The sequence below is a fragment of the Mytilus californianus genome, unplaced genomic scaffold (genome assembly GCF_021869535.1).
Source record: "Mytilus californianus isolate M0D057914Y unplaced genomic scaffold, xbMytCali1.0.p SCAF_51, whole genome shotgun sequence".
Classification (NCBI taxonomy): domain Eukaryota; kingdom Metazoa; phylum Mollusca; class Bivalvia; order Mytilida; family Mytilidae; genus Mytilus; species Mytilus californianus.
This window is the reverse complement of record NW_026262703.1, coordinates 969,831-984,308: the sequence shown is the minus strand read 5'-3', so window position 1 is coordinate 984,308 and position 14,478 is coordinate 969,831. Positions and strand designations below refer to the sequence as shown.

The 14,478-nt window shown below is 32.2% G+C and overlaps 1 protein-coding gene across 5 annotated transcripts in view; it reads right to left on the bottom strand.

Annotated features, from left to right (window-relative positions):
* Window positions 1-14,478, bottom strand: part of LOC127703812 (neurofibromin-like) — a 97,071-nt gene that overhangs the window by 29,411 nt on the left and 53,182 nt on the right. For 3 of the 5 annotated variants that reach the window (XM_052207882.1, XM_052207884.1, XM_052207885.1), the window contains 9 exons: window positions 13,076-13,168; window positions 10,389-10,574; window positions 9,846-9,969; window positions 8,004-8,141; window positions 7,407-7,571; window positions 6,825-6,926; window positions 4,864-5,001; window positions 3,647-3,827; window positions 2,316-2,499 (listed from right to left, as the gene is read on the bottom strand). In XM_052207882.1, coding sequence (XP_052063842.1) covers window positions 2,316-2,499; window positions 3,647-3,827; window positions 4,864-5,001; window positions 6,825-6,926; window positions 7,407-7,571; window positions 8,004-8,141; window positions 9,846-9,969; window positions 10,389-10,574; window positions 13,076-13,168 — 1,311 coding nt within the window. The remainder of the gene's footprint in view (window positions 1-2,315; window positions 2,500-3,646; window positions 3,828-4,863; window positions 5,002-6,824; window positions 6,927-7,406; window positions 7,572-8,003; window positions 8,142-9,845; window positions 9,970-10,388; window positions 10,575-13,075; window positions 13,169-14,478) is intronic. The other 2 variants (XM_052207883.1, XM_052207886.1) reach the window with 1 other exon arrangement.

The following is a 14,478-nucleotide window of genomic DNA, read 5'->3' as shown; positions in this document are numbered from 1 at the left end:
GACTGTCTCAGTGTCATCATAAAGTGTCTGAATGGATGATATGTCTTTTGGCAGATTGTTATTTTGTGAGCTAGCATGTTTAAAGTGTCGGTCTAGTACAAAGCAATGTATTTTTATATGACGTTGACAATTCCTGCTCTCAATATGCATATTATAACAGCCATTTAAGATAGGATAATACATTCAGCCTTACTCAGGACATCTACAATACCTACATAGGCAAGCTAGAACCACTGGAATATTTAAGTGCCAGTCTTTGTAAGAATCAGGCAATTTTTTGAAAAATATCAAAGCATGGCCAAAAAAAAAAAAAACTGACCTAACCATCCTATCTTGAAGTTACCCCCATCCTGAATTAGAAATGGTTGGTCTTTCATTTCTCTGGTAATTCAAGAAACTCGAGATAACTTTTGGTTAGATTGATAGCAAATTACGGAGTTAGCTCCCCTTAATTGTTAATTTCTAGTGCATTTCAACTAACTTATATCTTAAATTACCAGAACAGGAAAAGGAAACAAATGTTATATTAGTGCACCATTATACATTTTGAACATAAAATAATGTCAACTTGAGTGGGTTTTTGTTTGTCATGTTTTCACAACTGCCTGATTCTTAGGCAGATTACTGCCTGATTCTTAGGCAGATTACTGCCTGATTCTTAGGCAGATTGGCACTTAAAACGCCTATTTTGAAATCATTTCTTGTTGAAGATAAAGTATATTTTTAGTGTAATGATAAATAATTAAAATAGAATCAAGAACATTTTTTTTCTGCATATTTTTATCGGATGCTCTTTATGGAGAAAACAATAATGTTGTGCAGTAATTTCAACAATAAAGTCCTGTTATATAAAATACTTTTGATAGATAAAAATATCTGCATTTCAAAGAAACAGATAAATGAATATTTCTTACCAATAACATTTATTTTAAAATCATAAGAATAATTGATAAATAAAAATTAAATATAAAATAGGCCATCATAATAAGATTTGATCCACTCTTGATTCATATGTGAATTTAGTTCACTTAAAAGCAAATTTCTGAGGATAGATATAGGTTTTTGAGAAACTAATATTTAAAATGGGGAAAAATCCATATTTACAGTGCTTTAGAAATGCATTCTATATATCTATTTATGCATTTTACCCATTTTTAATTAATTGTATCTCTGGAAGTATAAATGCTACATATATCATTTTTTTTATATCCAGACAGAGTTCAAAGAGTATACAAAATTTTATATAAATGGAGAATGTGTCCTTGGGACACAGATGATGCCCCCGCTTGCATAAAACGTTACAAAGGGACATAACTAGAGAACTGTGAAAGTGATGCCACCCCATTGGAACTTGATCTGTGTTTTATGGTAATAAGCATTGTGTATAAGTTCCATAACATTTGGTTGAGGCAAACTAAAGTTAAAGAACAGAAACAAAAAATTCACAATTTTTCCATTTATAAAGGGGCATAACTCAGGAATGGTATAAGTGTCACCACCCAAATTCGAACTTGATCTGTGTATTGTGATAATAAGCTTTGTTTATAAGTTTCATAACATTTAGTCAAAGAAAACAGACGGACAAGGGTAAACCTTAATGCCCCTTCTGCGGGGGCATAAAAACTATGCCAACTACATGTATGTATTTAGCTTTAAAGTGTTTATTTGAGGGAAATGTTTTTTGCTCTTCAGTATAAAGGAGAAATGTATTTTTCAAAATTGCACTGCTGCAGATATAATGTCTGAATCCCAGAGTGGCTATCAATCTATAAAAATAACATTCAGTTTTCACAAAAATATTTTAGGATAAGTTTCTTCAGAAATCCCAATTTTATGTGAAAAAGCATTTTATCAATTTTTTTTTTACTTGCAGTCTACACATTGATAGACCTATTTCACAAACTTTTAATTGATTGTAGCTCAAGAAAAGTCAATGCTATATGTTTGTTTTTTTTTTTTATCTTCAGATGCAGTTCATGAAGTTCAGTTCAAAATGCATACAAAATTTCATAATTTTTATGATTATGATTTGCATATCTACAAATACTTGAATGTGATTGGTCAAATGGAATTTTTTTCATTGGTTTACACGTTGATAGACCATATTGCCAGAACTATAATTGTAGCCTAGGTAAACACTACGTTGATATGTGTTAAATCCTATAATAAAATGTGAAATACCGCCCAATTAGGTAGTCTTTGCCTCAAGTTTTTTATAGATTAATACTTAACTTGACCAGTGCTAAAAAAATTACCACTGATCAAGATAAGTTCATTTTTTCCTGACATATAAACTTAATTTTAGTTCACGTTACCTGGTAAGATTTGGTAACCATGGTGTGATGTACTCTAAACACAAATGCTTCAGTTCTATGTTAGAGTTGCCAAATCCCTGAATACATTCCTCTAGAAACTCTAACGTCAGATGAGGCTCATTAGCTGCCAAAGTCTCACTGATTGTCTTGATAAAGATGGTGTTGTTGGCAGGTATACATAAACCTGGATGAATAATAAAAACATTTTGAACTCCTTTTAAATTGTTATAGTTAACAAGTTTCTTGATAACGGAATAACAAATACTTAAATCATGGCAATTATTCTCCTTTTAAATCGATAGATAATATAACTACAAACAATTTGAAAAGACACATGTTATTTTAGTTACAAGTTTTATATTGAATGAATATGCATGAAATATTTGACACTGGATGTTCAACAAGCAATCAATCAATCTTTATCATATTTTGTTTATATAGATTTTTAATTGGTTTTTTTTTTCTTAAAAAAGCCATGATCTTTTCTAGTCCCCTTCTGATTGTTTTTTTTTTTAAATTTCGCCTAGTATATTCAAATGTCTATTATAAAACAAAAATAAAACTACAAAGGAAGGACTATCATCCTCAAAAATTTGTCAATGTTCGATGAGGGTGGTAAAGGGTTATTTTCGTGCAACCTGATCACCGTTTTTTATTTTACGTTCAACATGTTTTTACTTTTTTATTTGACGTTCAGTCGTGCAAGACAAGTGTCTCATTCAAGGTGTTCTGCTCATTAAATTTTAGTAAATTGGGAATATCAAGTAAAGCAGAGAATTTATATATACAGGAAGACAGTGAATCAGTCACAAAAGGTTCACCTTAAAGACTTTATTTTTCGTATAACGTTCATGACAGAAATGATTTCACGTTCAATGTTAAATTACGTCTTATTTCATGTTTTTTCTGTGCAAACACCCCCCCCCCCCCCTCCCCCTTTACCACCCTCATCGACCTGTTTACAGACTAAGCTTTTTCAAACAGCATTTTTCATAACAATACTTCATAAATATCAGAAATTTGATATACTGTAAATTCAAAAATGTTTGCAATGTTTTCATTTTTTTTTGGCAAAAATTGTGAATGGATGGGTTTCGCAATATAGATATGTGCATTTAAAATGTTGATAGCATTATTTGTATGCATCATATTAAAAATCACAAAAATTCATCTCACATTACTGTGCTTAGTTCAGCAATCACATTAATAAATGCACACAATAAATTCCTGAATTTACAGTTCTATGGCGTACTTTGGTAGCGGAAATAATGACCTAGTTTCAACATTGCTGAAAGAGAAATTCTTACAACTGTCGTTAAAATACTACTCACCTGTTGTTTCTAAAAGCTGTCCCTCTATTTTGAGATCAAATGTCTGAGTAAGAGCGCACAATAAATTGTATGCAGCAGATCTAAGACTAGGATCAGAGCTGCCTAAGTTTAACAGAGCTACATTCAATAACGTTCCAGGGACATCCTTAGGTCTAATCTTTGTATGGACCGTTACAGTGTCCTGAAACATGATATTTCACATAAACTGATGGCAAACAAAAATCATTACAATCATTGCACATTTTAACTTGATTTGTATTTCAACAAATAATCATGAAACATTTCTATTAGGACAGTAAAACATTTACAGCCGATTTCAATGAGTGTGTAGCTAAAGGTAATATCTTTGGTAAGCTTGCTTGCTAGCTGAACCGTGAAGTCATTGTTTGGTAAGGTATACTACCCTCCTTTCGAAGTAGCCTAGTCCTACAGACAGATAGGTTGGTTTTCTGTCAGACTAGTCTACTCTTAAAAGAAGGTAGTTTACCTAACCTAACAATGACTTCACTGTTCAGCTAGCAAGCAAGCTAACCAAAGATATTACCTTTGCCTACACACTCATTGAAATCGGCTGTAATTTTCATATTACAATTTCTATTACATATAAAACCTAATGAACCAAATAAAAATAATAAAATTTCCGACATACATTTTTGTTGAATTTTCTATCTAACTAACCTTGAAATATTTATGCAACATGTTACCATTTATAATTTCTAAAATTTTATACTAATATTTATTTTGACTTCTTAGTACTTGATCATTTGATCATCAGTTGAGTAGTTGGTGCTTCAGTACTGTCATGATTTATAACAAATCTTTCTATAAAACTCCCATGTGATAAATTAAGAATTTATTAAGACACTTAACATTAAGTCCCTTCTGGTCATATAGCTCGTAAAGTTGCTAATATCTTAAAATCCCTGGATTTCAAATGTGTAGGCTTGAGCATTCCTGATGAAAGTAAATTCCTGAATAATGCTTGGATATACCAAAGTTATAAAGCATTATTTTCTTTTTCTATTCTTAGTGAAATAAATTTATAAATTACCAGCTTTTGCACACATAAAAAAAAAATTTTTCTGCACTTTCTCCTCCGACTAAATTTTTTAGACAATTTTGTGTGAGCTCTTATACAGGTCAAAAGAACTCCCATCTTGTACTATTGTGCATTAAATTACATGTATAAAATGTTGTGACAATCACTATATACTTACAGGCTGTGAGAGTTCCCATCGTGTTCTGATATGTATGATATCGTGTACAATGTTGTCACAGTCATTATGAATAAACGATAATGGTCCGCTCTCATTGGATATTGTCAGGGTGAACTGGTTATCATCTACTAAACACACCTGAACAAAACAATAAAAAATATAAAGTGAAAGAATTTATTCAGTTTTCTGTATTTCAATATCTAATAACTTTAATAAAATCATCCCAGTTTTTACAGCAGAATGCATCCAGTGTGTAGGTAAAGGTAATATCTTTGGTTAGCTTGCTTGCTAGCTGAACCGTGAAGTCATTATTAGGTTAGGTAAACTACCCTCCTTTAAGAGTAGACTAGTCCGACAGATAACCAATCTATCTTTCTGTAGGACTAGACTACTCCGAAAGAAGGGTAGTATACCTAACATAATAATGACTTCACGGTTCAGCTAACAAGCAAGCTAACCAAAGATTATACCTTTACCTACACACTCAATGCATTCTGCTGTAGTTGTTTTCACATCTCAGACTTTGCATGTCTTACCAAATGTCTTGCAAGTAGGAATTCTACTTTCAAGTTTACAAAGAGATGTCCTAAAAATTGTCATTTGAAAAAACAACAAGAATGTGTCCATAGTACACGGATGCCCCACTCGCACTATCATTTTCTATGTTTAGTGGACCCTGAAATTAGGGTCAAAACTCTTATTTGGAATTAAAATTAGAAAGATCATATCATAGAGAACGTGTGTACTAAGTTTCAAGTTGATTGGACTTCAGTTTCATCAAAAACTACCTTGACCAAAAACATAACCTGAAAAACTTTAACCTGAAGTGGGACAGACGGACGGACAAACGAACGAAAGAACGGACAAACGAACGAACGGACGCACAGACCGAAAAACATAATGCCCATAAATGGGGCATAAAAATTGTCATGTGAAGAAACAAAAATTGGTCAGGCTGATCTCAGGTACACTAGTCAAGTATCATTTGATCTGCTTATAAGTGGGTTGCCTTTTTCAGCTTCAAATTCTAGGGGAATAGTAGTCACCCTAATATAAGTTGGTTGGTATGGCCAACTGTCCTATGTGTATGTTCTGTACAGCAGACATTAGATCATTGATAAAATCACACAAAAAGATAATAAATAACATAATGAACATGTGTATCTCAGTTCAAAGCTGATGTGACCACAAACTATCCTGAAACAGAACTTTAACCTGATAGGAGGCTGACAGACAGATAAGCCAACGGACAGAGGGACACATAATGCCCATGTATTATTGTACGCAGGGCATAAAAAAGTAGATTTAACAGTTTTATCAATTCAGTTATGAGCACACTTAATTTTCTTATTGTGATGACTAAAATGATCAAAGAAATCAATGGCCGCTAATTAACTACTAGTAATTCATTATCATGGAACAACCGTTTACACTCTTCTATGCACCTGTCACTTGTGTGTTTCCACCTACATCTACAATTAGGGGTAATCAATGAATTATTACGGCTTGTCAATCAATACATTACATTTTCTACCTGAGATGTTTTAACCACCCTTGTATTGATCATTTTGCTCAAGCAGAAGGCATCATTCAAATGGTTTATTTTATTATGTAATTTATATAGTATACCATTTAAACTGTGAAAATCATTAAATATACAGATTCATTCCGTTAAATACACATTTAATTAAATTTGGTACATTGTAATCCGCCTTTCACTTCTGGTTTTTAGCTCTTTTACAGATTTAAACAAAAACCATGTGCACATGGAACAAAAACTGTCAAAATAACAGTAAACCAGTCTTTATTTTATTAGTGTCATTTCTAAAGCAGGAGGGCCACAACTCCTGAACTGCAAAATTGAAAAATTGTCAATATAGAACTTGCTTCAATTTTGTCATCAGTAATAACATTGTTAAGTTTTAAAAGCATTTATTAAAATGTCCTATTAAATCACGTACCTCCTCTATCTCTGAAGCATAGTAGACATCATTTAACAAAACCTGGTGTCCCAGAACTCTCAACTTCTCTGCTGATGTTATCTGTATGGCATTAGGACCAACCTGAAAATACAAATATACTTTCTAAAGTTGTTTCTACTTTACAATCGTATCAAATGGTGTTTTGCTTACTCTTCGAGAAAACCTGAAATTATCCGCGGTTTTTGGTGGGGTTCGTGTTGCTCAGCGTATGGTCTTTTTTGTAGGGTTTTGTAGACTGTTACTTATACTTATCTTTCATATGACCATGATATCATCTGTTTTTTTTTCGACTTACATGTATGTTTGTTTGTCCCTATAGTATAGTTTGCCTCTTTTTTTTTATCCCAGGTTTCTTTTTATTATAGCAACTTTGGTACCTTTATGAGACAGCTTGTTTTCACTATTTGAATTTAAACCTGTATTGTGACTTAAGTATCTTTGCTACAAATTGATATTTTACCTTTATAGTAATTTTGGTATCTTTATGGGATAGTTTGAGTGTATTGTTAGATATTTTACATGAATTGTGACTTTAGAATCGTTAGAGAATTCATATTTCACCTTTATAGTAACTTTGGTATCTTTATGAGACAGTTTGAGTGCATTGTTAGAGATTTTGAGATCTTCTTCCAGAGACAATGTTGATCCTGGTAACTTTATCTGGTCTGGTTCTATAAACTCATGTAGCTTTGCAGGATGGTCAATAAACACCAACTTTCTGTTACCCTACAATGAAACACACAAAATGTAAATACTGCAAGAAAAAATGTGAACTTTTTTTTTTTCTAATTATGACTTACTCAAATGAGACTTGTTCGATTATTGTTCTTAAATTCATTTTGTTTCAGCATCAATAAAAACTGATTTTTTTTCAAGATATTGCATGCATTCTTGAAATTTGTATGACTTAAAAACTAAATTCTGAAATTAATTACAGATACATTATGTAGACCTCTACATTGTTGAAAATAGACTGATAGAGTGTAAGTCCTATCATATCATTTTGGTATACTCTCTAACCAAAGAACTTAATTTAGAGATTTCCTTGATCAATGTCATACCTTCCCTGAGAGGAGGCAGGATCCTGTCATGATATTTGGTATACTCTCTAACCAAAGAACTTCATTTAGAGATTTCCTTGATCAATGTTATACCTACCCTTAGAGGAGTCAGGATCCTGTCATGATATTTGGTATACTCTCTAACCCAGGAATTACAGTTGTAGATGTACGCCTGCACAATGTTTTGATACACAGCTTCTGGCATTACCACAAACCATTTTGACAGGAAATCAGTCTGTGATATACGAAAAAGCTAATAAATAAATTCACTGAATTGGCATTATATCAAATACTGTAAAATCAGAAATTTCTGTGTGCATTTATAATTGTGATATTTGAAAAGAAAAAAAATAAGATTATTAAATATGACTTCAGAAAATGCTGCATAAAAAATATATGCATCAATAGATATAAGAAGATGATTTTTGAAAAACCTATTTCATTGCAATTTTCCCAATAATAAAAACATTGCAAAACGTTTCTGAATTTAATTTTTCATTTCAATTATGTAAGGACATGTTTGGTTATCTAAAATTGATATCATATCAAATAATTCATTTCAACTGTGTCAAGGCATTCAATCAGTTTTCAGTTATATAAAAATGACCTTATACATGTATCAAATAATTCATTTCAACTGTGTCAAGGCATTCAATCAGTTTTCAGTTATATAAAATTGACCTTATACATATATCAAATAATTCATTTCAACTGTGTCAAGGCTTTCAATCAGTTGTCAGTTATATAAAGTTGATCTTATATCAAATAATTCATTCTAATTGTGTAAAGGAATTTATCAGTTATCCAGAAATAACATTTGCTGTTTTTGTTTCATTCAACTTCTTTTTGATATACTGCAAAATTAGTTTTTAAATATACTTCAGAAGAAGATTGTCCTACAGATACTTTGCTTAAGGATGTACTTAGGTCAGGTTTAAGAATTTGTGTCAGATGTTTGGACTCCTTGGTTTTTTTCCTACATTATAGGGTAAAATATTTTGCCCCATAACACCCATTTTTCTTTTCATATAAGACTTCAATAGCTCATAAAAGATCATTTATCAAAATTTAAGCAGATTCTAGATTTCTTTTCTTTCGATTTGAGACCCAAATAATACAAATGCAAATATAAGGTAAAATTCTGAGTCAGCCTTTTTAAAATTTAAAATTAAATATCTTGAAAAGGAGCTCCAGAACCTATCAATATTCTTAGCTTATTTTGTTTTTTAACTAATGCTCATCTGACTTATAGTATCAATTTCAAAATCTAGATTTTTTTAACTTCACCTAAGTACATCTTAAGTAAATAAAAAATCTTTTTGTATTTTCTTTTTTCATAATGTACTTAGAATCATTAATAACAGATGAACACACATGAGCAACAACATGGGTGCCACATATGGAGCACATCTGTGTACCCTTCCCCGAAAACACTGAGACTACCCAAGTTTGAGGAGGGTTTATTAGTTTTGTAGATTATTGTTCTTTCTCTCTATATAGCACTTCTAATTGTCCCTTTGGTATCTTTCTCCTCTTTTTACTACTGTCTTTAGGTGTGTATTATACACAGATTTTTACCCTGGGAATGATTTCAGAAAAGGGGGGTGCGTATTATGCATGGCTACACTGTTCTTTAAACTTTTTTCAGGCCAAATTCCAAACCAAGAAACCAGGTGGTCTGGAGGAAAATATTTCCGTAGTATAAACGTGATTGTTGTTATATTTTACATGTATATTTGTACCTTCTTGAATCTGATTTGTAATGTTATATGCAAATAAAAATCATTTAAATGCTTTGGTAGTTGTTTTTTTGCGTTTTCTTGTGTTCTGCTTTGCTGCCCGGAAGTTGCATTTGATCATGTCAAAATTAGAGATGAGGGATTCTGTCAATAGCCAAATTAGTGTAGGTTTTTTTTACTTTGTACACTAGAAGACTTACTCTGAATCTGTTTTCAGCACATGTATGTGTGAAGTCTATAACTAGCTCAAATGGTTTATTGTAAAATGGCTTCAGTGTCAATAGCACATGGTAGATCAACAAATCACCATTTATTTCTCCAACTCTGACAATAAAAAAAAAATTGAATAAATAAAAATGTCTTGGGATTTTTATAATATATATCACAGAAAATGTATAATAGGAGTTGCAACAAATTTGAAGAGAACAGCTGACCACACCACCTATGCTTCCTAGGGCATGTATACTGTAAAGTGTGCAATTTTTGCAAGAGGAATATTTTTTCGTTAACTTTGTGATAGAGATAAAATTTTGAAAATATCCTGTAATATAAATTTCATTGTTAAATAGGATTATCAATGATTATAATAAGAGAAAATAAAGACCAAAACAAAACTTGGTGAATGAAAAATTGTGAAACTCCTCGAAAATTTTCCGTAAGCTTGTATGCAGACTTTTGCAAAATCATAAAAATTGATATTCACAAAATAAAATGAATCCACAGTATGTCTTTTTCCTACTTACTTGTATCTCCTAGCGATATAGTAGAAGACAGGGTGTCCCTGTTTACTGGTCCCAGCTTGGTAGAATATGTGGAGATTTTTCAGAGATTTGAATTCATCCTTTTCATGCATGTTGTGTTTTGACATGATCTCTTCAAACTTTGTGCTGGTCATATCCATACTGCTCCACCTACAAGACACAAGGCTTCTATTGTTTACATGCTTTCACTGTTCTATGATAAAGGCATGGCTTCCAAACTGTAGAAATACTTTGGTACACTACAGTCCATATGGATTTTGCCATTTTCACTTGCCCAAAGTGGGAGTCGCCACAAAAAGGTCAAGACTTCTGGCAACTCCCCTTAACAGACCACAAAGATTTTGCCATTTCCACTTGCCCAAGTGTGGTTGCCACAGAGAGGGCAAAACTTCAAGAAAGTCACCCTAGCAGCACAAAAAGATTTTGTCATTTCCACTTGCCCAAGTGAGGTTGCCACAGAGAGGGCAAAACTTCTAGAAAGTCCCCTTAACAGCCCACAAATATTTTGCCATTTCCACTTGCTCAATTGGGGTTGCCACAGAGAAGGCAAAACTTCTAGAAAGTCCCCTTAACAGCCCACAAAGATTTTGCCATTTCCACTTGCCCAAGTGGGGTTGCCAAAGAGAGGGCAAAACTTCTAGAAAGTCTCCTTAACAGACCCAAAGATTTTGCCATTTCCACTTGCCAAAGTGGGGTTGTCACAGAGAGGGCAAAACTTCTAGAAAGTCCCTTTACAGCCCACAGGGGTTTTGCCATTTCTAATCACCCAAAGCAAAAGTTGCCACTTAGAGGGCAAAACTTGTAGAAAGTCCCCTGTGCCTATTATTTAGATTGAATATGACATTTCTAACCTTTCATCATAAGAACTGAACCTAATATACACTGTCACAAATTATTCAAACTTTTGAAATCTATGTTTGAATAAATATATGGTTTACAGCCGATTTCAATGAGTGTGTAGGCAAAGGTAATATCTTTGGTTAGCTTGCTTGCTAGCTGAACCGTGAAGTCATTGTTTGGTTAGGTAAACTACCCTCCTTTAAGAGTAGACTAGTCCGACAGAAAACCAACCTATCTGTCTGTTGGACTAGGCTACTTCGAAAGGAGGGTAGTATACCTTACCAAACAATGACTTCACGGTTCAGCTAGCAAGCAAGCTAACCAAAGATATTACCTTTATCTACACACTCATTGAAATCGGCTGTAATTGGGTTGGCATATGTGGATTGCCCAAGATGGGCAGGTGAAAGTGATAAAATGCACATGAGCTGTTATGCAGATCAGGATTCTAAATTTAAAATTCTAGAATTGGTTCATAGAGCTGAGCAATATTTATTTTTTTATTGGGTATCTAACAGAAACAGGTCCACCAGTCAAGGCTTGTAAAATTTCTATGAGACATGTTAGAAATACTACTACAGGCCAATAGAACCTTTCCAATTTTTTTTTTAATTTGAGTGTCAGTCTGTAGCTGCAACATTACTAGTAAAGACAGGGGGGAAGGGGGGGGGGGGGGGGGGGCAATGGTAGGTGATGGGATGGTGAGGGTAGAATTTACTGAAAGCTAAATCAAATTAATTTTGTATACACAAAGCAAAATTAGGTCTATCTAGCCATGAAGATACTGAAAACTTTGATTCATTCTGTACAAGGAGAAAATTGTAACTTTGGGTCTCTGGTGGTTCGTGCTTTCTGGTAGGTACTGAGGCTTTAAGGGTGTAATCCTACAATGGAGGTAGCTAGCAATTTTGCATACAGCATAGAAATGAAATTTAAAAAAAGTTCTATTATTCAACATAACGTAAAAAAAAAAGTAATTGTTAAAGCACATATAAATGAGTGTGGACCAATAACAATAAACTTTATTATGCTTGCTTCCTAGGCAGGTCATAAAGTCAATATTACCTTCGTTCAGTACCTAATGAGACACTAATAATTGTAGGTTTATTAGCCAATCAAATTCTAGTACAGGTCACAAAAAGATGACTGAAAAAACGGTTTGACAATTTTATTTTGTACATTCACAGTAGCTAATAAAGATTAATGGTTCATCTTAGATAAAGCAAATAAAAATTTAATGCAGTAGAGACACACCTAAGTTGTTAAACTGTAAAATTTGCCACTATTTCAGGTAATTACATCAATAATTTTGAGAACTTGAAATAGTTAGCAAAAATTTTATTCCGTAAGTACACCTATGTAATTCAACTGTAAAATTTGCCAACTTTATGTATTTCAGGTCTGATCAATAATATACAGAAATAGTTAAAAACAAGTGTATCCAGTAACTACAAATGTCAACTATTTCAGGTCATTAATGATATTCATAACCTGACATAGTTGGCGATTTTACAGCTATTTTTTCTTTCATCTGCACAAAACAGAACTTCTTCGTTCAAATTACAACAATGAGGATACTACAAAATGATTTCTATCAAGGCCAAATTATAAATTGTTCTAGTTATAAAATTAACATAAAGGTTGTCAAAGGTGGAGCAGGATATGCTGTTAGTTTCATAGAACCTGAGTTTATCTCATGTTTTTGAAGAATTTGAGTCTCAATGTTTAGTTTTCTGTGTAGTGTATGACTGTTGTTCGTCTTTTGGTCATAACATTATCCATCTTTCTCCAACATTTTCACTGAGTTTGAGTTTATAAAAAAAACTTACTGTGAGTCCAACGGCCTGTGTTCTGGTGGTCCCAAGTAGGCCAGTAAAGTAGCCATCTTGTCAAATGGTCTTCTTCCAACAGCTTTGTGATCTCTATAGGGCAAAAGTTCAAATAAGGATTATTTAATACTATGTTGTGGCAAGAAATCTTGATGGTATTTTATTACTTCAATAGTATATGTAAGAAATTTAAATAGATTATACTGAAAAATTTATCAAAAATTACTTTAACCATAACTTTTCATTTTTTTTTATAATTCCTACTTACAACAAGTAAACACTTTTGTTTTAAAATTGCAGCTTTTGTATAGGTTTTTCTTTGTACTTTTAAGGCGATATTTGAAAAACCTCACTGAGACAGCAATGTGAGTCGCACAAAAGATTAAATGACATCAAAGACCAGTATTTGGTCTTTGGCAGCGTATATGTGTTAATACATAAGATAAAGCTGTGTATTGGATTTTTAATTTTCTTTGGATTTATTTAAGGATACTGTCGAAAAATTTGTACTTTAAAGTGTAGATTTTTTACTTGCAAAATACATTATCTACATAAAAAACATGACCATAATAAGTTAGTCTGAGAAACGCTCAGAAAACATAAAAAATGTTAGTATTTTAATGGCATTGTCTATAAAGTCTTAGAAGGAATCTGAATGACTCAAGAGTCATCAAGCTTTTGCAAACAAAAAACTATTTTCAAATTCTGAATTTTTTTAAGGGTTTATTTTCACATCCTTTTTCAGAATGTATAAGAATGGTTAATTTCACCAAGATGTTTATTTTTCAGAATGTATAAGAATGGTTAATTTCACCAAGATGTTTATTCAGTCATCTGTTTGTGAACTGTACTAGAATTCAATTGGCTAATAAAAACAATGATTAGAAATTAAACAAAAGTAAATAAATGTCACCAAGATGGAAATAAATGTTAGATAGCATCAACTTCATCATAATAAAAATGTCCATGGTTAATGTTTCAATCGACTCTTGATTCTCTTGTTGATACATATTCTCATTTTTTTTTATCTTGGAGTAACATGTGATATTTTTAAACTATAATAATGTAAATTGTAATCATCATATAATCATGTAACTTGGTAAAGACAGGTTAAAGAATTCAAGAACTCACACTGATCACTGATCATATTGGAAGTAAGTTTTCTGGACAATGGTCAATTCTGCTTATTGTGGTACAATGTATAAAATAGTTTCCACTTTTTGAACTTCTTTCATATTCAGCATATTTTCCATTTCATTTATCACTTTAATATAAGTTTCATGATGTTAGATTGAAAATTAGACTCAATCTATTTGATGCTTCCACAGTGTATCAAAACAGTGGAATTTACTTTCTCTATTTCTTAGCCACTATCCTGACCTGTTGATTATTTCTTTTTTTTA